At 41.2% G+C, this 21,414-nt stretch overlaps 1 protein-coding gene across 1 annotated transcript; it reads left to right on the top strand.

Moving 5' to 3' along the window:
- The first annotated feature begins 8,463 nt into the window (after positions 1-8,463).
- On the top strand, positions 8,464-21,101 carry OSTC (oligosaccharyltransferase complex non-catalytic subunit). Its single transcript, XM_032802245.2, has 4 exons — positions 8,464-8,709; positions 12,987-13,080; positions 16,148-16,345; positions 20,429-21,101. Exons 1-4 carry the CDS (start codon positions 8,571-8,573, stop codon positions 20,445-20,447), a joined length of 450 nt encoding a protein of 149 aa, XP_032658136.1. The 5' UTR covers positions 8,464-8,570; the 3' UTR covers positions 20,448-21,101.
- The last annotated feature ends 313 nt before the right edge of the window (positions 21,102-21,414 follow it).

The raw sequence follows: 21,414 nt of genomic DNA, 5'->3' as shown, positions 1-21,414 counted from the left end.
TTGTCCTCAGTATCATTCATTGCTCATTCTTCCAATGTTACGGACCTCAGCCATGGTCACTTTCATGGAGGAACAAAGGTAGGTCTCTGTTTAAAATTCCTGAATAGCTGGGTGGGGTATTAACAAAAGAGGTGAAACAGTCTGTCCCCTAAGAGAACTGCCTTTTCACCTGCCAAGGCAATGAAGACGTTTTGTTAACATTCTCAAATTGAATGACTATACAGCTATTTAGACTGTAAGCTCTTCAGAGCAGGATGCTGTATTATGTGTTAGTACAGTACCTAGCAATGACTGAGAATCAAAGACCATTTAAACAGCATTAGCTCCACCATCTCCAAGCCAGCTTGGAATGTGTTTTTGAAGGCTATAAACTACTAGAAAGATTTTGCCCTGGGATTGTAACATTAACTAAATTGTCCGAGCAGCAGAGTGTTAATATACTAAAGTTAAGTTTTCAAAGTTGAACTTCATATTCAGTGTCTTTCTGTAATACAACTGCATTGGCTCTGCAATATGCTGAAAAGAATTGATTTCAGACAGAAAGGGAAATGAAGACAGGTGTTTACCTCATAAGTGGTTTTTCAATTAGATATGATTCAACATGCATGATTTATGTTAATGTCTGTTAGATTAGATTTCCTTTAGGGCTCTTGGGGGTGGCAGAAGAATGGTGAGAAAGGAGTTAATATTCATGGTGAGCTTCCATTTTAGTTTGTATAACATCTTCAATTTAATTATTGCTAAATAATGAACAGGCAGAAAGCAGTGGAGTTAGGCAATTAGCTCTGAACTGGGGTGGGGAGGATGGGAGGGAGTGTTGGAAGGAAAGGAAAGAAACCAATTATAAAAATGAAATTTGAATGAACAACAAGGACAACTAAAATCTTAGTTTCCATGTGCCATAGACATTAGACAAAGTATCAGGGAAATGATGATAAGGCTGTTAGATCTGTGGGTTTGTTTTTTTTTTTACATTGATGACAGACTCAAAGCAGACAGTTGCAATTTAGATATCAAAGCAGTTCTTACAGGTGTGATGTGCCTCTTAACTAGCAATGTCTTCAAGGTAGTCACTAGATTCAATTATTTAGAGACAAGATATGTTTTCTTGTAGAGCAAGCCTGCTAAACATTGACAAATAGCCAAAAATAAGTGGTTGACAGTGGGGCTTAGGTTTCATGTACAAGTTTTATTGTTTCACCTGTGGAGTCAGATTATGCCTATTGAATACTAGCAATATTCTTATTTACGGGACTCTTTACAGTTGCATAAGATGACATGATCCTTACCCTGATCCTTACCATTATTCTGCTGTCAATTAGAGTTTTGACATTAACTTCAGTATGAGTTGGAGCAGGTTGTAATTTACATATTATTGAATAATGACACCAGTGGAGGGGTTGGGCAGGTAATGCTTTGGGGATAGATGTGGAATGCCCATGGTGATGGTAGAAATTGCTTTTGTGTGTGTGGAATTCCTGCTTAAAGTCCCAAGCATAGGTCCATAAAGGGATTTGTCACTGCATCAAGTTTCCCCTAAAAAAACACAGTCTTCCTCAATTTAATAGGGTTGCAAATACATCTCAAGGAAGTAGAGATTATTTTTTTCTCTTCATGCTGATGATTAAAGGACAGTGATAATATTGGAAATGAATCAAAATTAGAATTAGTTTCAATTGCAGTATTGAAATTTGTATCCTTTATTTCACCTTAATTACCTGTTCTTCTTTTCCCACAATTTAAAAAAATAAGATCACCTGCATGTGCCAAACTGCATTTGATTAATTGTGGGCAGAAGCATGTCAGCATGCTCTAAATATTCAGATGGACTTAATGCACTAGATATGTCCTTTCATCCAAATTTGAGAAATCTTTTTGATAAAATGTATATTTTTCCACCCCATCTCTTAGTCTCTGGCACTGCTGACAGTGCCATCATCCTTCCTCTCAAACAGGGCAGTAACCTGGAAGTTATTTTTGACTACTACCTCCCTTTTGGTCCACCGCTCCAGCCTACCTCCAAATCTGCTGATGTTTCCTCCATAACATTTCCAAGCCAGGACATTTTTTTCTCTCCAGCTAGCTAAAACACTTGTCCAGGCCCTCATCATATCATGTTCTGACTACTGCAATTACCACCTCTCTGGCCCACCTTGTTCCCATCTAGTCCTTATGAAACATAGTTACTAAGATGGTCTTCCTTGCCTGTTGCCCCAATCTCACCTCACTCTTAGAATTGTCCATTGGCTCTCCTTTTGTCTCAAATTCAAGCTGTTTAATCTCAAGGTCTTTCACAGCACATGCTGGGAATTAGGGCTTCAACCCCATGGAACATGCCAGGGCTCTGGGAAATAATCTTTGAGAATTTAAGCTCTGATGGTAACACATACTTTTGATTGAGGGTACGTTATACTGGGAGCTGTACAGAGAAAAGAAAGGGTAATTAACTTTTGATCTCATCTGACCTGGGCCAGATTTGAATGAATGACCTAGAGGTGAAAGGCTTTAGAACTAAACTCCAGTTCTCTGAAGAATCCTGTTTTCCCACCGTTCCCAAAAATGTCTTTCAGTATATTGCTATCCTCCTCTGATACTCCAGTTAGTCCTCTTTCCTTCATTGGCCCAAGTAGTCTTTTACTGTGACAGCTCCCAGAATTTTCCTTTTCTTAAAATCTGCATCCTATTTTTCTGAGCAAATGCTACAACAATCTCTCCTGGGAACATCTAGAATATGCTAACAGATGGAAAAACATGTAAGATTAAATTACTGTGGACACAATTACTTTAGAAGAGTATGTCTACCACTCTGTGGCCACCTCGGTCAACTACAACTTACATCAATTTAAAATAATATATCAAAGTTGTTGATGATGAAACAAAACAAAGACTTTTAACTAAGCAGATCAGAACTAGTTTCACCGCAGTTATGCTCTATTATTTAAATCTATTCAGAGACAGCAACAAATTCAGCTTATTAAGACTAGAATTTCCATTGTATGGGGTTTGCTGTCCTTGCCTGTTATGAGAAACTGCTGGGCACCACAAGTCTCCAGCTCTGGGCTCTCTTCCCAGCCCCACAGTAGCAGTGAACAGTGCATACTTTTGTGTTCTGTCCATAACACAGAACAGTGTCAAACATGGGGAAGAGAGAGATCACAGCAGTAAGGAATGGGGAGAAAAACAAAGAGAAGAGATGTGGGGAGAACTGCAGAAAAGAATGAAAACTGATAAAAAGAAGTGGGAAATAACTGAAGTTGGGTAGGAAGGAGAGGGATGAATAAAGCTGTAACATAAAGGGCAATAAGAAAGAAAAACACAGAAAGGTGAGGGGAGGAACATCACAAGAAGGAAAAATGAGAGGACAGAAAGAAAAGGACAGGAAAAAGAAAACAAATGTGACCTCAGGTACGCCAGAAGGACCAACCACAGTTCCACTGCAAGAGAGAGATCCAACCATAAAATGTTGGGAACCAAAATCTAAAATGTAAATATGAGATATCATTATCTAGTCAAATGTGATGGTTCATAGATTTCTTTCTAAACTCCACAGGCAGGCGCAACTTTTTCTAGAATATCTTTATTTAATAGTTTTACATCTGGTTTTGATCGGCACTATTTGCAACACACAAAAGTAGTTTCTATTATTTATGTTTAAGGTTGTGACTTTGTGTGATGGTTCTTGTAATACCCAGGAGTCTGAGTCACCTTGTTACCCCCTGCCTTCAGCTGAGGGAAACTTGCCTATGCCTGGCTGGGTATCAATTCCCTAATAGCACCAGCTTTCAGCTACTCAAGCAATCTCATCTGGGTTATGCCAGACTTGTCTTTATTGGAGGTTAACAATAGATGCCCAGTTCTCCAGTGCCTTTGCATCATTCCCCAGTGATATCCTGACACTGGCTATTCACAGAAATCTCAGATCCTCTGCCCATGTAAAATCACATAGCACTTATGCTAAAACAAATGTAGGTTTCTTTAAGAAAGAATAGAGATTCTACTAGTAACAAGAGAGAGTGCTGGAAACAACCAGATACAATACAAAACAAAATCTGCTCCTACAAAATGTCACAGATGCCCAAAGACAGTAGTGGACAAGACAAATGCAAACCAAATAAGTCTGCAGTCAATTACAGCCTATAGCAGGGGTGGGCAAACATTTTGGCCCGAGGATCACATGTGGGTATAGAAATTGTATAGTGGGTTCAGGAATGCTCATGAAATTGGGGCTGGGATGTAGGAGGGAGTGAGGACTCTGGCTGGGGGTGAGGGCTCAAGGGTGGGCCCAGAAATGAGTTCAGGGTGTGGGAGGCGGCTCCAGCCCCCTAAAATTACTCATATTCAAGCAAGTTCAATGACAATCAGTCAGAACTATGTAATACAAACATTAAAATTAACATCAAGTTGACTGAGCCCCTGTTAAAAAGAAATGCTGTGTAGCTGGATTCTTTTTATTTACCTGCTTATCTTTAAGGCTTTCGGGTTCACATGAGGAGGGGTGACTCACACAGGGGAGGTGATGGACTTACCCGACCCTCCCTGCCTGGTGATCTCTGCCCTCCATGTTGGTCTGTGTCCCTGGGACAGACCTGCCTCTGCTGGTACTTGGTGTGATGTTGCACTCCATATGATTTTATGAAAACATGCTAATGAGTTTGAATTTAATGTGACTGGAATATGCTTCATGCAAAAGGTCTCTTTTAAGGTATCATTAAAAAGTTTATAATCTACTGAGTGTGGTCATGCTATTTGTATAAATGTATCACTCTTGTATCTGAAACTTGAAATATGAAATATAACTCTGAGGTCCTATTGCAATTATGCAAAGTGTGGGCTATTAATGGTGTTTGGAATGTTGATGGCTCCCATTAACCAGGACAATTGACTGTAGATGGCGCTGTTTATTTGCAAGTCTTCCTGAAGGCTTGGGGTCTCAGAGGACATGTGACCATGTCACCTGGTACTGGAATCCATTTTAAAGCTGGTGATTTTCCATTTAGAAGGAGGGGTGGGGACCCAGAGAGACAAAAGATTCCTGCCTTGTACCAAAACTATAAAAGGGGACTGTAGTCATGAGAAATCCCCTAGCTATCACCTGAGCTGGAATAAGGACTGTTACTGGGGAAAGGATTGGGCCCAGACTAGACAGGACTTTAGTCTAGTCTGTGAAAGAAGCCTATTGAAACATCTCTGAGGGTGAGATTTCATCTGTATTCAGTTTCCTACTGTATTAGGCTTAGACTTGTGTGTTTTTGTTTTATTTTGCTTGGTAATTTACTTTGTTCTGTCTGTTATCACTTGGAACCACTTAAATCCTACTTTTTATATTTAATAAAATCACTTTTACTTATTAACCCAGAGTAAGTAATTAATTCCTGGGGGAACAAGCAGCTGTGCATATCTCTTTATCAGTGTTATAAGGGGTGGACAATTTATGAGTTTACCCTGTACAGTAACTCCTAACTTAACGTTGTAGTTGTGTTCCTGAAAAATGCAACTTTAAGCAAAACCATATTAAGCAAATCCAATTTCCCCATAAGAATTAATGTAAATGAGGAGGTTAGGTTCCAGGGAATTTTTTTTCACCAGATAAAAGACTATATATATATATATATATATATATATATATATATATGTACACACACAGAGTATATGTTTTAAACAAACAATTTAACACTGGTACACAGTGATGATGATTGTGAAGCTTGGTTGAGGTGGTGGAGTCACAGGGTGGGATATTTCCCTTACTGCTAAATGATGAACTAGCAATTGACTGAGACCTCAAGGGTTAACTCTCTCACTCCACAAGCCAGCAGGAATGGAGGGAGATATGCACATTTCTCTTAAGTACACTGCCTTGTTAATTAGATCAGCTTGCTGAGACCTCGGCTGCTGCAAGCTCCCTCAGTCCTGAGCCCTGCTCTATGGAAGATGGGGTAAGTGGGTGCAGGAACAGGCGGGAGGGGGACATTCTGACATTAGCCCCCCTCCCCTCACCAGCACAGCAAGTAGGAGTCTTGGGGAGCAGCTCCAAGGCAAAGGGCAGGAGCAGCACATGGCAGTGGGGGGAGGGACACAGCTGAACTGCAGGCAGCTGCTGCACAGGGAACTTAGGGGAGCGGGGAGCTGATAGGGGGCTGCCGGTCCACCCTGGTTCCAAGCCCCCACCAGCTAGCTGCAAGGAGCTGCTCTTCCTGCAAGCAGTAGACAAAGCAGGCGGCTGCCAAACGACCTTAGAAGAGAGCATTACACAATTTTAAAGGAAAATGTTCCCTAATTGATCAGCAACGAAACAACATTAACCAGACGACTTTAAGTGAGGAGTTACTGTATAACAGAGTAAAATGGATTTATTTGGGGTTTGGACCTTATTGGGAACTGGATGTCTGGCTGCTAGAGACAGGAGCACTTTTTAAGCTGTTTTCAGTTAATTCTGCAGTTTGGGGGTGTGTGGTTCAGACCCTGGGTCTATGTTGGAGCAGACTGGAGTGTATGGCTCAACAAGACAGGGGTCTGAAGTCCCAAACTGCCAGGGAAAATGAGCTCAGAGGTAGTCTCAGCACATCAGACGGCAGTCCCAAGGAGGTTTCTGTGACGCAACCTGTCACATTCAGTACCATGTCTTCTCGAGGCAATACATGGGGGGGCATGCAGGGTCACATGCCCATTTCTGCCGGGATACACAACAGAATATGGTCAGCAGCAGCCTTTCGGAACTGTGCAGGAAGGAAGGGATGGGACCTGCTTCCAACTGCAGGGTTGGAGGAGAGGGGAAAGGGATGACCTGGCCCATGTCTTTGCAGAGCTCAGGCCAGCAGCAGCTCAGGCTCTGTGAATACGGCCCCTGCCTAAGGAGACTGCAGAGCACACTAGGTGTGCAGCAGTGATGAGCTCCCAAAATCCTAAGAACCGGTTCCCTGCTGGGTCCTCAGCGGCACTTCGGCAGCAAGGGTGTGGTCTTCACTCGCTCCGGGTTTTCGGCGGCATGTCCTTCACCCAGACCAAGTGAAGACCTCCCCCTCCCCCCTGCCACCAAAATGCCACCAAAGACCCAGTAGGGAGCCATGCAGTGAGTACAGTACAAGCCCCACGTGCCTGTCTCCCCTCTCATCCAACCCCAACCCACGTCCTTCCCCTGACTGCCCCCCTCAGAACCCACAAGTTTCTTCTCTCCCCACCCCCCCGGGGTAGCAGCAGCAGCCTGGGGCTCCAGGGCCTATTTAAAGGGCTGGGGCTCCCCTGCTTCTACCACCTCGGTCCTTTAAATAGCCGCCGGAGCCCTGGGGAAGCGGCGGGGCTTCTGCAGCTATTTAAAGGACTGGGGCAGCAGAGGCAGTTGGAGCCCCAGCCCTTTAAATAGCCTGTGGAGCCCCCCCGCTATCCCTAGGCTCTGGGGGCTATTTAAAGGACCCACGGCTCCCCTGTTTTTATAGCCTCGGTCCTTCAAATAGCCACCGGAGCACTGGAATAGTAGCGGCTTCTAAATTTCAATTTAACAGGTTCTTGCGAACCAGCTGCAGCTCACCACTGGTGTCCAGGAGCCGACCTGCTCTTACTTGCTGTCCTGGTGGTGCCCACAATTGGTGGGTGCCCCATGCAGCCACGTATGCTGTGTATGCCTAAGGATGGCCCAGCCTGCCAGTGCTGATGGGGGAGAGACAGAAAATATGGGACAATTTGCCTGTGTTTAAGAAAAATCTGGGACAGCTGCAGAAACGCTTAAACATGGGAGTGTCCCATTAAAAACGAGGCGTCTGATCACCATACCTCAAAACAGCTTGCTTCACCCAAACTTGTTAGAGTGCCGCACCTGCCTGGCATTCAGCTTGTCTGTGGTGTAAAGATATTACCGCTGCACTCTGTACCATACTGGCGTGGTACAGCAGCGATATCGCTGCCCTTACACCGACACAGGAGACTTGCAGCTAGAAGTGGGTGCCGCCGCTTACACTTTTTGCTGGGTTGGCCACTCTGAGGCTGATCTCAGATGCGTTTCCCTGCGCGCTGGTGCTGGGAAAAGGGACACACCGAACAGCCTGAACACACCTCTACCTGCAGCGCCCCCACGTGCTGCCCAGCAGCGGCACCAACGGTAACGGGCGTCTACTAGCTACAGCACGGCGACAGCGCCCCTCCCGCTACGTTCCCCAGGGTGGGCGGGGCCTCCTGCTCTGTGGGCGGGGCTTCAGCTGAGCCAGTCCCGCCCGAAACTCTCTCAGTTGACGTGTCCAGGCCACGTCAGCTGCTGCTAGGATCTGGCAGGTGAGTAGTACTACTATTCTCCAGACATGTATAGCCGGCTTGAAACTCCAGAGTTTGGGGGTGTTTTAGCGACGTGAGATTTTATATATCGCGTTTTTCTCCAGGTGACCTTTACCATGCTCAATCTTGCCCTTTTTCGCCCTGTTCTTATCACCTTCCAGGACCCCTCCGTGGCCCTACGTTCCCTCTGTAGCTGGTTTTCGCTTCCGCATTCGTTAGGGTGCGAGAGACGGTGGCCGCGGCGGGTCAAGCCGGGGCAGCTGCGGTGCTGGCTTTGATTAGTCTTCACTGGAGGTGGCTGGGTTGCCATCATGGAGACGCTTTACCGGGTGCCGTTCGCGGTGCTCCAGTGCCCCAACATCAAACTGAAGCGGCCGAGCTGGGTGCACACGCCCTCGGCCATGACTGTCTACGCGCTGGTGGTGGTGTCCTACTTCCTCATCACTGGAGGTAACGGGCCCGGACGGGCGGAGGACTGGGGTGGGGGGCAGGATTACGCCTGTTCTCTCCGCTCCTAGGGCTCCTGTTGGGTCGGGAGAAAGTGGTTTTACCCGTATCTCTCTCAGTGGGAGCCTGGCCGCGGGTGGTGCCTCCCCGCGCTCTGTGGGCAGCAGTGTCCCTCCCCCCTGTGGCGGTGGACGAGGGAGACCCGGGTGAGGGGAGGTGTGTGACACCCCCCCCCCCCAATAAAGGCGATCCCATCACAGCCGGACGGGGACATCCTGCCCTGCACCCCCACCTGGGGCATCGCGGTCCCCGGTTCCGCCTGCGGCAGTGGGAAGCCGTGCCTGAGCCTGCCCGGAGACGGCCTCCGTAAGGACAAAAACAACAGCTGGCACGTGTTCCCACTAACGAGCACTTTGTGTCACTACACCCCGCACTCCGGGGGGGTTTCCAGAGAGAGATCTTCTTTGCCCGTGGTGTAAACCCCCACGTCCGCGCTGAGAGTGACACGCAGCTCCCCGTCCCCGCTAGGGCGATGGCCGCAGCTCTGCCAACAGCAAGACGGTGGACGAGGTTTTGGGTGCGTGGTTTAGCGATAGGCCTTGGCGAGGATATTAGTTCAGGCGTAGTAACCGAAGAGGTCTGTGGGACCAAATCCATCTGCAGACCAGAATACAGTTGCTCAGTATAGGCAATATCGGAAATCAAACTGATACTGTGGTTGATTTTTTGAGTTTGAGTCAGGAGATGAGTATGCCATGGGGAGAAACCTTTGTCCCTATAGACAGACCTACTTGCCAGTCTTGGCTTTTGGAAGGGATAATTTTAAAATAGCTCTTACAACATCTTCCTCTAGTGATGAAGGATTTTGCTCTGTGTGTTTCAAAGACATTCAAAAGTTCCCTCCCTTAAATTGATATGCAGCCTGAGAAGAGCAGCCCTAAACTCCCTTAATGCTTAGATTAGGCTGCCTATGACTTTTATATCTATTATGTCAGTGAGGTGTATTACCTGCTCCTCCCAAACCCCCAACCCTTCTCTGTCCACTATGGAAATTTTGTCTTAATCCTGATGCTGGAATGGGACTTTCTATTATGTGGTACGTAGAATGTAATCAGTGATCAAATTGGAGATTTCTGTGCATATCAGAAAACCTTATTTTAGCTTTGATTATCTGGTTTTGGGAGAGTGTTGATTAAGGAATGGGGATGTTACAGTTGGGTAGTGACTTGGCAGGGGTCTGTTTTGCTTTCCTATGCCAACCCTGTAGCAGTTTTTTGGCTTATTCATCACTACTGCTGTTTAATATGAGATGGTATGTGGATCACAATCTCTTTCTCTATTTATCAAACAAAACTCTAGTCAAGTGACACAATGTAGTTTGGTTTGATGCACCAAAGAAACAAAATTCTGCATTTATTACAATTATCTCTAAATGGCATGTTGCACTAGTCTGCAGAGCTGCTACCCTCTCCATTCAAATCCTTCATGAAGATCCTCTCTTTGTCACCTACAAGAAATATAGGTAGAGGAGCATGTAGAATAGTTTATATTAGGGCTGTCAGTTAGTCACAGTTAACTCATGCGATTAACTCAAAATTTAATTGCGATTAATCGCACTGTTAAACAATAGAATACCAATTAAAATTTATTAAATATTTTTGGATATTTTTCTATATTTTCAAATATATTGATTTATATTACAACACCGAATACAAAGCGTACAGTGTTCACTTTATACTATTTTTCATTACAGATGTTTGTGCTGTAAAAATAAGAGTATTTTTCAATTCATTTCTGACAACTATTGTAGTGCAATCTCCTTATTGTGAAAGTGTAACTTACAAATGCAGATTTTTTTTGTTTGTTACATAACTGCCCTCAAAAACAAAACAGTGTAAAACTTTAGAGCCTACAAGTCCACTCAGTCTGACATCTTGTTGAGCCACCCGCTAAGACAAATAAGTTTATTTATATTCATGGGAGATAATGCTACCTGCTTCTTATTTACAGTGTCACCTGAAAGTGAGAACAGGTATTTACATGGCACTTTTGTAGCTGGCATTGCAAGGTATTTATTTGCCAGATATGCTAAATATTCATATGCCCCTTCATGCTTTGGCCTCCATTCCAGAGGACATGCTTTCATGCTGATGATGTTTGTTTTAAAAAAAAAAAAAAAGCGTATTAATTAAATTTGTAACTGAATCCTTGGAGGAGAACTGTGTCTCTCCTGTTCTGTTTTACCCACATTCTGCCATATATTTCATATTATAGCAGTCTCAGATGATGACCCAGCACATGTTGATCATTTTAAGAACACTTTCACAGCAGATTTGACAAAATGCAAAGAAGGTACCGATGTGGGATTTCTAAAAATAGCCACAGCACTCAACCCAAGGTTTAAGAATCTGAAGCGCCTTCCAAAATCTGATTGGGATGGGGTGTGGAGCATGCTTTCAGAAGTCTTAAAAGAGCAACAATCCAATGCGGAAATTACAGAACCTGAACCACTAAAAAAAAAAAAGAATCAACCTGCTGGTGGCAGCTGACTCAGATGATGAAAATGAACATACGTTGGTCTGCTCTGCTTTGGATCTTTATTGAGCAGAACCTGTCATCAGCATGGACGCTTGGACTCTGGAATGGTGGTTGAAGCATGAACGGACATATGAATCTTTAGCGTATCTGGCACGTAAATATCTTGATGCCAGCTACAACAGTACCCTGTGAACTCCTGTTCTCACTTTCAAGTGACTTTGTAATCAAGAAGTGGGCAACATTATCTCCTGCAAATTGTAACCAAGCTTCTTTGTCTGAGTGATTGGCTGAAGTAGGACTGAGTGGACTTGTGGGCTCTAAAGATTTACATTGTTTTATTTTTGAATACAGGTTTTTTTGTACATAATTCTGCATTTGTAAGTTCAAATTTCATGATAGAGATTGCACTGCAGCACTATTTCTTTTGTTTTTTACTGTGAAAATATTGGTAATAAAAAATGTAAAGTGAGCACTGTACACTTCGTGTTCTGTGTTGTAATTGTAATCAATATATTTGAAAATGTAGAAAACATCCAAAAATATTTAAATAAATGGTGCTCTATTCTTTAATTGTGTGATTAATCATGATTAATTTTTTTAATCGGTTGACAGCCCTAGTTTGTATTAATTAAAGATCTCATATCAAGACATGTCCTCCTGACCACTTTCATTGTATATTGTATTTTCTGCTCCCTCTCCCTTTCTTTCCTCCTACTCCTCTTTCTGGGGCTCAGAATGTGCTTCCTGTGAGTTTATACAGTGCCTCAGGTGCTGCAGTCACCCTAGAAACAAATAAGGAATGTGAAGTCCAACCACAGAAGGCAGTAGCTTAAGTAAATTTGTTGGAATAAATTTAGAGATGTATATAAGTAACTCCTAAAATTTTAGATTAAATTCAAAATTACTGCTAAAGTTTACAGGATCTCTGTGAGGCTCAATGACATTGCAACATGAATCTTCCCATGATATTCTCTAGTGTCTGTACCTATAGAGTAAGAAAGAATGGTCCCTAAATAGAACACTAACGGTATTTTGGGTCTTTTCAGCCAAAAGTGGTTTTTATTTTTAACCCTGTAAAGGTAAATGGAATTAATCAAGTTCACAATCACAGATTAAACTCGATTAAGTAGGAAAACAAGGTCCAATGTCCTAGGCTCTGATATGTTGAACAGTTATGACTCTACACATTCACAGTCTTTGAAGCGCTAATCATGTATAAGCCATTTACCATTACGGGTATGTCTACACAGCAGCTGGGGTTGGTGATTCTCAGATCTGGCAGACATACACATGCTAGGAGTCGTTGAACTAGTGTGCTAAAAATAGCAGTGGGGGTGTGGCAGCTAATCTGCCTGAGTACCTACCCAGGGGGTTTGGCAGATTCAGGTAACTAGCCTGAGCCACTCTGGCCATGCTGCTACTTTTTGCATGCTAGCTTGAGCAGAATTAGCATATATATATCTACCCAAGCTGGAAATGACCCTCCCAGCTGCTGTATAGATATACCCTAATGTAAAAAAAGGCTTTCTGAAATGTCCAATATTCATCCCACTGTAATTTAAGGTTGTACCTTAATTAATTGATTGTGTTCCTTAGCATTTGAACAGGAGATGTAAAAAGGCATGTAATTTACTAAACTGTTCCCTTTCTATTCATACTATCTGTAGAAGGAAATCATTCTTAATATTTAGAGATGGATGATGCTGGCCCATAATTCAACACTAATGTCCTTTTTTTAATAGGAATAATCTATGATGTGATTGTAGAACCTCCCAGTGTTGGGTCTATGACAGATGAACATGGACATCAGAGACCAGTGGCCTTCTTGGCATACAGGTAGAAATTATCCTTTGTCGTAATCGAATGGTTTCTCCCTGACCTGCAAAGAGATGAATGCAAGTGAACCACAATGCTCTGGTAGAGCTCCATTGACTTCAGCTGTGCTCTCTGAGGGCCCCAGGATCCACAAATATGCATCTGATTGCACTTATTGGAGTCTTCATTTGCAAATGAATTGTTTAAATATGCATCTGATTGCACTGATTGGAGCCTTCCTTTGCAAATGAATTGTTTAAATAGCCACAGTATATTGTGTATATATAGACTTTGACTTTTATTGTGTGAAATTTTAATAGATATCTTTTTGTATTTTTATCAATTACATTTTTGCATTACAAGAAACGAAATTTCTGGTAGATGATACTAATTAATTTTCATGAGCAGAAGTCAAGATTCATAACAAGCTATATTTGATCATATTTCATAACTATAATAGCTTTTTAATCACTTGTCAGTTGAGAGAATACACCAGTTATGTAATGTGTTTTTATATTTTTCCTTTCTGTTAAACTTTGTTTAATAATGGGTGAAAGATTTTTGTGTGCTTGTTTGTGAAAGGAAAAGTGGGTGGTTGCAAATATGTAACAATTAAAACTGAATACCCAAGTCTAGCTGTGTGTATTAGTATAACCTGTCTTTAGCTGGCTTTCACTTTTTCTATCCCGAACGCTTTTTCTACTATTTTGAATGTCCATTTTTCTGTTCCACATCAAGTTCTGCTGTAAGTGCAAACCACAAACCTTATTTTTCTAATTACTCTCAACAGCAGTAAACTGTGGAACTCATATCCATAATTTGCATTCAGTTTGTGAACCCAAAATAAAATGCTGGATTTTGAAAATTTGCAAGATCAAGGTCTTAATTATTTTGCATGAGTGCAGGGGACCACCCATGTGGAGTAACTTGTAGTTTAGGGCCAGATTTTGTTCAGTTTGAAACATAAATCTACAGTGTCTGTCCTTCAAAATTAGTTCAGCAGATGCTTCTTGCTTAGAATCTAAAATTTATTAGAGAGGAAACTAATTTAGTCAGAAATTAGTTGAGAAGATTAAGGAGTAGTTTACAGAGCTCTGGATTTTGACTGTCTGGACTGGTTATTCTTAATTCCTGCAGAGAATGATGGGGCTTTTTTTGTTCTTGTTTTTTTTAACTAAAGTACCTCATTGTAAAAAAAGAGAACTGACGCTGTTTAATAAGTAAATAAATAAATAGATCATAAAATACATTTCTCATTCTTACTCTTGACTCTGGGAATTCTTTGTGTATAGTTTATGCTCAGAATTAACGCCTTCCAATATATGCCTCAGATTTCTATGAGCTCTGCAATATACATGTTGCAGAGTAGCAACTGTGTTAGTCTGTATCAGCAAAAAGAATGAGGAGTACTTGTGACACCTTAGAGACTAACACATTTATTTGAGCATAAGCTTTCGTGGGCTAAACCCACTTCATCAGATGCATGCAGTGGAAGATACAGTAGGAAAACACACACACACACAGACATGAAAAAATGGATGTTGCCATACTAACTATAACAAGAGTAATCAATTAAGATGGGCTTTTATCAGCATACATCAATCACATTGATCCAGGATAGTGGGAGCACGTTTGTGAAAATCATGGGGAAGAGCAGTGTACAAGATTAGACTATTTATCAAGATTAGACACTAATATGAAATGCTCTGCTCCCCTGTAGATCCTTCCAGCAACGTGCTTTACCAGGGTGGTGGTGTATACTGTATTACAAATTGGAAAACTGAGGCATAGATGTATTAAGGGATTTATCCAAAATCATGCAGTGACAGAAATGAGAATGCAGTCTAGTGTCAGGGTTCTCAACCTTTTTCTTTCTGAGGCCCCCCCCGCAACATGCTGTAAAAACTCCATGGACCATCTGTGCCACAACAACTGTTTTTCTGCATATAAATGCCAGGGCCAATATTAGGGAGTATCAAGCAGGGCAGTTGTCCGGGGCACAATGCTGCAGGGGGCCCTGTGAAGCTGAGTTGCTCAGGCTTTGGTTTCAGCGCTATGTGGCGAGGCTCAGAGCCCCGTGCATCTGCCCCATTAGGTGGGGCTTTGGCTTTCTGCCCTGGGCCCCAGCATGTCTAATGCTGGTCCTGCTTGAAAGACCCCCTGAAATCTGCTTGTGTCCCCCCCCCTCCCCCGGTGACCCCAGACCTCTGTTTGAGAACCACTGGTCTAGCACACCTTACTCCTAATGCTGTGCTAGAACAAGGAGACACAATTCCTCCCTTGATATTGACTTGAATAACACTTCTCTTCTTGCAGTGACTGGAATTTGGGGTTTGTCTTCTAAGCACTGGGGTGGGAAACAGACTTGAAAGCTCAACAGTCTAGGGCTACGTCTACACTACAGGATAAATTTGAATTAGCTTAAACCGATTTTATAAAACAGATATTATAAAGTCGATTGTGCGCGTCCACACAAGGCACATTAATTCGGTGGTGTGCGTCCATGGTCCGAGGCTAGCGTCGATTTCTGGAGCGGTGCACTGTGGGTAGCTACTGTAAAATAATGAGGCCAATACGTCGATTTGTAGGAGTACAGAAATCGATTTAAAGAGCCCTTTAAATCGATATATAGAGCAGTGTAGTGTGGACGGGTGCAGCGTTAAATCGATTTAACGCTGTTAAAATCGGTTTAACAGCGTAGTGTAGACCAGGCCTAGAAGTCTTGGGTCCCTACTTACATTCATTTAACTTATTTTTGCTTTCAACCAAGACACATTTGAAATTACCACTCACATCTAAAATTCTAAATAAAGTAATGTATAGGTTTCTGTCGTCTTGCAAAGTACTGATCCAGGAGCTAATCATGATTGACTTTGTATCAGGAGACAGTGGAACATAATACATGTTGCTGGGGCTAAGTGTGTAAACATCAAAATGAAATGTCCTGGATTTTGGCAAAATGGAAACAGATCAAAATATTATACTAAATTGCTGGCTCTTGAAGTGGAAATAATACCTTGAGGGACTGGTGTTCTGCTGAAACATCTTTTACTCTTTTTTTTTTTTTCTTTTTTTCCTCTCCCCCCAGAGTAAATGGACAGTATATTATGGAAGGACTCGCATCCAGCTTCCTTTTCACAATGGGAGGCTTAGGTTTCATAATTCTGGACCGATCCAATGCACCAAATATCCCAAAGCTCAATAGATTTCTGTTGCTTTTTATTGGATTTGTCAGTGTCCTGCTGAGCTTCTTCATGGCAAGAGTTTTCATGCGGATGAAATTGCCGTAAGTTCTTTAGTACATTTCATGCTGTTCTCCCCTCCCTTTCTGTTACTGATAAGCAGGGATCCTAGTTTTCTGTGATAAATCACAGATTTGTGTGGTTTTTTCCCCACGATTAAAGTGGAATATTGAACTTCAGTTTCCATACCCACTACAAATATAGTTATCAGTTGAACACAATGTTTTATTGGTATATTTGCATTTTTAAGCAAGTTCAAAGCCTTCCAGTGCCATCAATCATCTTGATAAAATAAAATTAATAGAATTGCAATTTGTATTTCTTACATATACCAAATATTTCTGTGTCTGCTTTGTATATTTTCAGAAAATTGTTTTCTAACGCACAAAATAAAAAGCAAAAATTGCTTTTATATTAACATTACTCACTTTCTGAGTTAGTCCTGGAGGTTGAAGTGAAATTTGAGATGCATTAAAATACACACTCCTATAAGTCATTGAGTAACGTCTATATGCCAAAGCAGTGTATTGTAGTGCGTTTAGCTACGTACAGTAGAACCAGGTTTATCCGAGCCTCCATTATCTGGCTGTCTGTACTAACTGAACCACCAGCTGCCCAGGGCTGACTGTGGCAAGGGCTCGCGCAGTCAGCGCATTCAAAAATCAATTACAAGTCGGGGAGGTTGCGCCCATTGAATAAGTGGCACTGGTACTTCATCGGTAAAATTTAGTTAATCAGTTTACATTTTTTTTTCACAAAATGTAAAAACTAAATATTCTCTGTAAAAATGCGTATTCCACTTTTTTCTGTGGCAAACCAATTTCTAGGATCCCAGCTAAGTTTACAAAGCACTACATCTGAAGCAAGGATAAGTTATGTTTAAAAAAAAAATTGGTGTAGATTAAACATTCACAGCTTTGCTTCAAGGTGTTTTAGTTAAAATTGGAATCTGCCCTCTTTAGTGAGGTGTGGTGTTTTTGGGTCTGCCCATTCTGAAACATCATGTTGTGCAGGAAGGTGACAAGCTCCCTGTCAGAAATCATAGCTACAATACAGTTTGATTCTAGACTGGATGGGTTGGATTTTGAGGAAAGATTAAAAGAATTAAACTATACAGGTTGGCTAAAAGCCAGCACAGGCTTTGGAGAGAAGCATAAATACCTAAGCATTGGGAGGATGGGAGATGAAGTAGGGGTATAACAAAATGAAAATTAAGAAGGAAAATTGAGGCTATCTGGGAAATTTTTCACAGGCTGTAGAACAATCTTCCAGGGAAGGTAGAGTAGTCTTTGTTCTTGTATGTATGTACTGACAGGGCTTTCGAGCTTCTTGATTCTGTGTTTTCCAGTCTATTCAGTAGCTTATAATGAATTTATTTTATTTTTGCTGCCTGCCTTCCTTTTCTCCTTCCCTTCCCACTTCTCAACCCCACTATGACCTCTAGAGCTGCCAACAGCAGCAGTTTCTTTGAGGGCCACACTGCTAAAACCACTCCATGAATTAACTGTCAGGGGATGTTTTGGGGTTTTTCTTTTTTTTAAATAATGATATGGTCATTCTCCATTTCTTGGAGAGTTACTAAATCTCTCCAATATAATTACTGGCCCATAAAGTGCATGTGTTGGGGTTTCCTGGCAGTGTGTAGCAATGCAGCATGAAGCATCAGCATACGATAGATTTATTTTTTTTAATCAAATGTGATTGGTCTCAAGAGTTCATGGGTTATGTTTGAGAAACTCTAAAGAATAGGAAGGAAATCTTAGAAGACTCATTTGTGGCTTAGACATATGTTCTAACAGTAACAAGGTTTTACATGAAGTACTGACTTTGTATCATTTCTGTTAATTTCCTAACAGGCTTTTGTTTAACGATTATTTAATATTCAGGAATATCTTGCCTAAAAGAGTTTGTCACATGACTGCCAAATAACTTGCTAAATCCGCATTAATGAAAATGCAAGACTTATCTGATACAGGACACGATACTGAATTTGCCTGATATTAAAAGGCAGGCAGTTCCTAAGTTACTCAAGGCACAGAAAAGCCTTTGTATTCTGGTGGTATTCAGTGCATTGTTTTTGATTAATGTGGACATCGTTCTTGTTTTACATCTGACAACCACAGGTTTAAAATCTAAAAACTAATACATAGTTAAATCATGATTCCTATTGTAGTTATACATACAACAATAGATTTAAGCTGTCCCTTCTGTTTTTGCTCTGATTTTCAAACACAGAATTGTGCTGATGCCTCAGAGAAACAAGTAAAGATAGTCCTTGCTCTGAAATGTTGTGGTTCAGACATGATTCAAGAAGTGAGAGCCATAGACGGACATGGGGAAATTGGGGAAAGGAAGGACAAGGGTTGCAATAATGTATAGCTACTCTGTAAGAAGTGTGTCTCGGCCTTTACATTACCTTAGTTCATTGAAGAAGTGGAGGTTAGAGGAGACCGGAAAGGAGAAAAGTTGGGGCTGAATTGTACCATTTTGGGCTGACTAATGTGGAATCTTGAAATTGATAGTCTGTGTGAGCAGCACAAATGCAGAACCTTTCACAATATGTAATAAATGCTTCCAGAATTTATGATGATAAAGGCTAGGTTGAGAATAATAGACTAAATCTGTTCCAGTGATTATATCAAAGTAAAATGGAGGTGGAGGGTGGAGTGCTCAAGCTAGTCAGCAGAGCAGGTTCCTGTTTGAACCAGTAAGTTTCTCTGCAGTTAATGGACAAACACTAAGGCCAGGAAATGCTGCTACATGAAGGCTTTCTTTGGATATGCTAGTATAGAAGTCCCTTGCCAGCCTGCTGGGATATCTTCTCAGGGCTACCTGGCTATAACTACCTACACCCAAGCACAGCTACCGTGATTCTCTTCATTTAGATCCTTATCTACAGTAGTAATAGTGTACCAGTGAAGGAGAAACTTTCCAGACTATTACAAGTTGGTTAAAAAAGAATGGAAGAAATTTCTTCCAAGAAATGATTTACAGGATTCTTTATAAAATCCTTATTAAAAACATTAACCCAATGTGATGGTTATTGAGCCCTCTGTGGGTAGACTTGAGAGGACTATAGACTCCCCAGATTACACTTCTGAAAGTTTTTGATCTTTAATATTCATCAAATGAAAATTTCCTTTTTGGTTAGGGAGAGTTTTTGTTTTTGGTTGATAAACGTAGAGTAGAACTCTCCATGGACATGAATGTGATGAAAGATCAGAAATAAGACACGTTTCAAATGGCCAAAAATTCGGCCTTTTTTTAAGGACACAGAGTTGGTGTTTTAAGGATTCCGACAGTGCCAAAAGTGTTCCCCACCATTACAGTGCTTGTTCGCATATGTTACCAGAACAACACAACAAAGATGCTAGTTTGAGCTTTACTATAAAATGTTAGATCTGTAAACTGAATTTCCATGTCTTTAAATTTCAGACAACTGCCAGGAGTAGCTATCTTAATTTTATACAGACAAACTCGAAACTTGTATTTAGAGAAGTTGATGTAGGGACAACTGCAACTGGTTTCAACCACAAGCCGATGCTTGAAGTTCACTTTGGAGAATAATCTCGTTGACAGCTAGTAAAATCAGATTTTTGGACTTGACACCTAATTATAACTAAACTCCAGTTAATTAACCCAGAACAGGGAAAACAGAGAATCCTTGGATCCATACTTTTATTGTATGGTTATTTATGAACAACTTTATCCCTTGGTCTTCTGTTTTTGAAAATTATATTCTTAAGAGGCTCTGGAATTGTGGAACTAAACTTGCATTAATGTATCGCATACACCACAGGAATAGGTTGTGTGTTCTGGTGAAAATTTGAATATGGAATAGTCTAAGTTTTAACTGAGTGGAAAGTTTCATGAGTATTGATTGACCATGTTTCTAGTGAAGGTCTATACCATAACATACATTAAGACTTGAACAGTCATTTTAGCTGTTTGTTGTTCCCTATTGTTTGCTCATTAAGATTTATTTTTAATAACTCTTTCAATTGTTTAAGTCTGACAAATGGGTACACTGGTAACATGGTATAGCTTTATCTTGAAAATTGTAATCTATTAGTTTAGATGTGCTGTGCTCCTAATTTCTCTCTCTCAATTTTTATTTTGTCCTGTAGGGGATACTTGATGGGTTAGTGCCTGGTGTGATATATGCAAGCACAAAATGGATTTGCTTCTCTTCATGAAGAGCTTAAAAACAAGCAATCTATAAAAAATTATACTGTCCCCCACAAGAAGACACAAAAAGGTCTAGTTACACGAACCAGCAAGTGCAAGAAGTGCTTCCAGCTGTCTCCTTTCATTAATAAAAAAGGTCATTACCAGTGGCTGGTGTATTTTTAAAACAGCATTTTATCACTAGTCTATTTCTATCTTTAAAAAAGAAAAAGTTACTGAACTGTTACTTAGCTTTAGGTATGAATTTGTATCTTGAAACAATTCACTATAAAATATAAAAGTGGTATTTTTCCCTTCCTCATTTTTTCCTTTAACCTGACTGAGATATTGGGCAAATGTTTTATAATTCCTGATTTTAAAGTCTGCAGCACTCTGGCCTTTTTTTCCTGTGGCCTGCCCCATACCAAGTTTATACCTGGAGAGAAGTGTTTTGGTGATGCTTTACTATCAAACACACTGTGTCTAGTGAAGTTATTTCTAAGGCACCATTTGCCTTGATATTCATGGCAACACATTAACAAATCCAGATGTACACTGGGTACAACATTGTGTGAGTGAATTTCTTTTTGGAACAGTGTATGAAAGGAGCCAAATTAAACATGTTTTCTACTAAACCACTTGCATTTTGTGTGATTTCTAAAACAGAGTAATCTTTACAAATCATACACAATCTATTCTGTAGGTTCTGCAGTAACAATGCTACTAAACAATGGTCGTTTACTTAATGTATCTTTTATACATTATAAACTGTAGGAGGCAACTGTAGCTGGCTCTCGTAAGTTCACCAGAGCCTGTGGTTCTTCTCAGACATGCATTGTATCAAAATGGTATACCATTACCAATAACAAGGTGAGTTATTGAATTACTTTGGAGGCTTTTGGTTTTGTTTTATATTGGCTAGAGTCAGACACCAATTTATTTGTCT

This window comes from Chelonoidis abingdonii, chromosome 5 (genome assembly GCF_003597395.2).
Source record: "Chelonoidis abingdonii isolate Lonesome George chromosome 5, CheloAbing_2.0, whole genome shotgun sequence".
Taxonomy (NCBI): Eukaryota; Metazoa; Chordata; order Testudines; family Testudinidae; genus Chelonoidis; species Chelonoidis abingdonii.
The sequence above is the reverse complement of the archived record's forward strand: the minus strand, read 5'-3'. Positions and strand labels throughout refer to the sequence as shown.

What these genes read in the sequence shown, in the direction of transcription:
- OSTC (XM_032802245.2), top strand. Translation starts at nt 8,571, where the DNA reads ATGGAGACGCTTTACCGGGTGCCGTTCGCGGTGCTCCAGTGCCCCAAC. An exon ending in CTACTTCCTCATCACTGGAG is followed by an intron (nt 8,710 to 12,986) that starts GTAACGGGCCCG and finishes TTTTTTTAATAG; the next exon opens with GAATAATCTATGATGTGATT. An exon ending in GTGGCCTTCTTGGCATACAG is followed by an intron (nt 13,081 to 16,147) that starts GTAGAAATTATC and finishes CTCTCCCCCCAG; the next exon opens with AGTAAATGGACAGTATATTA.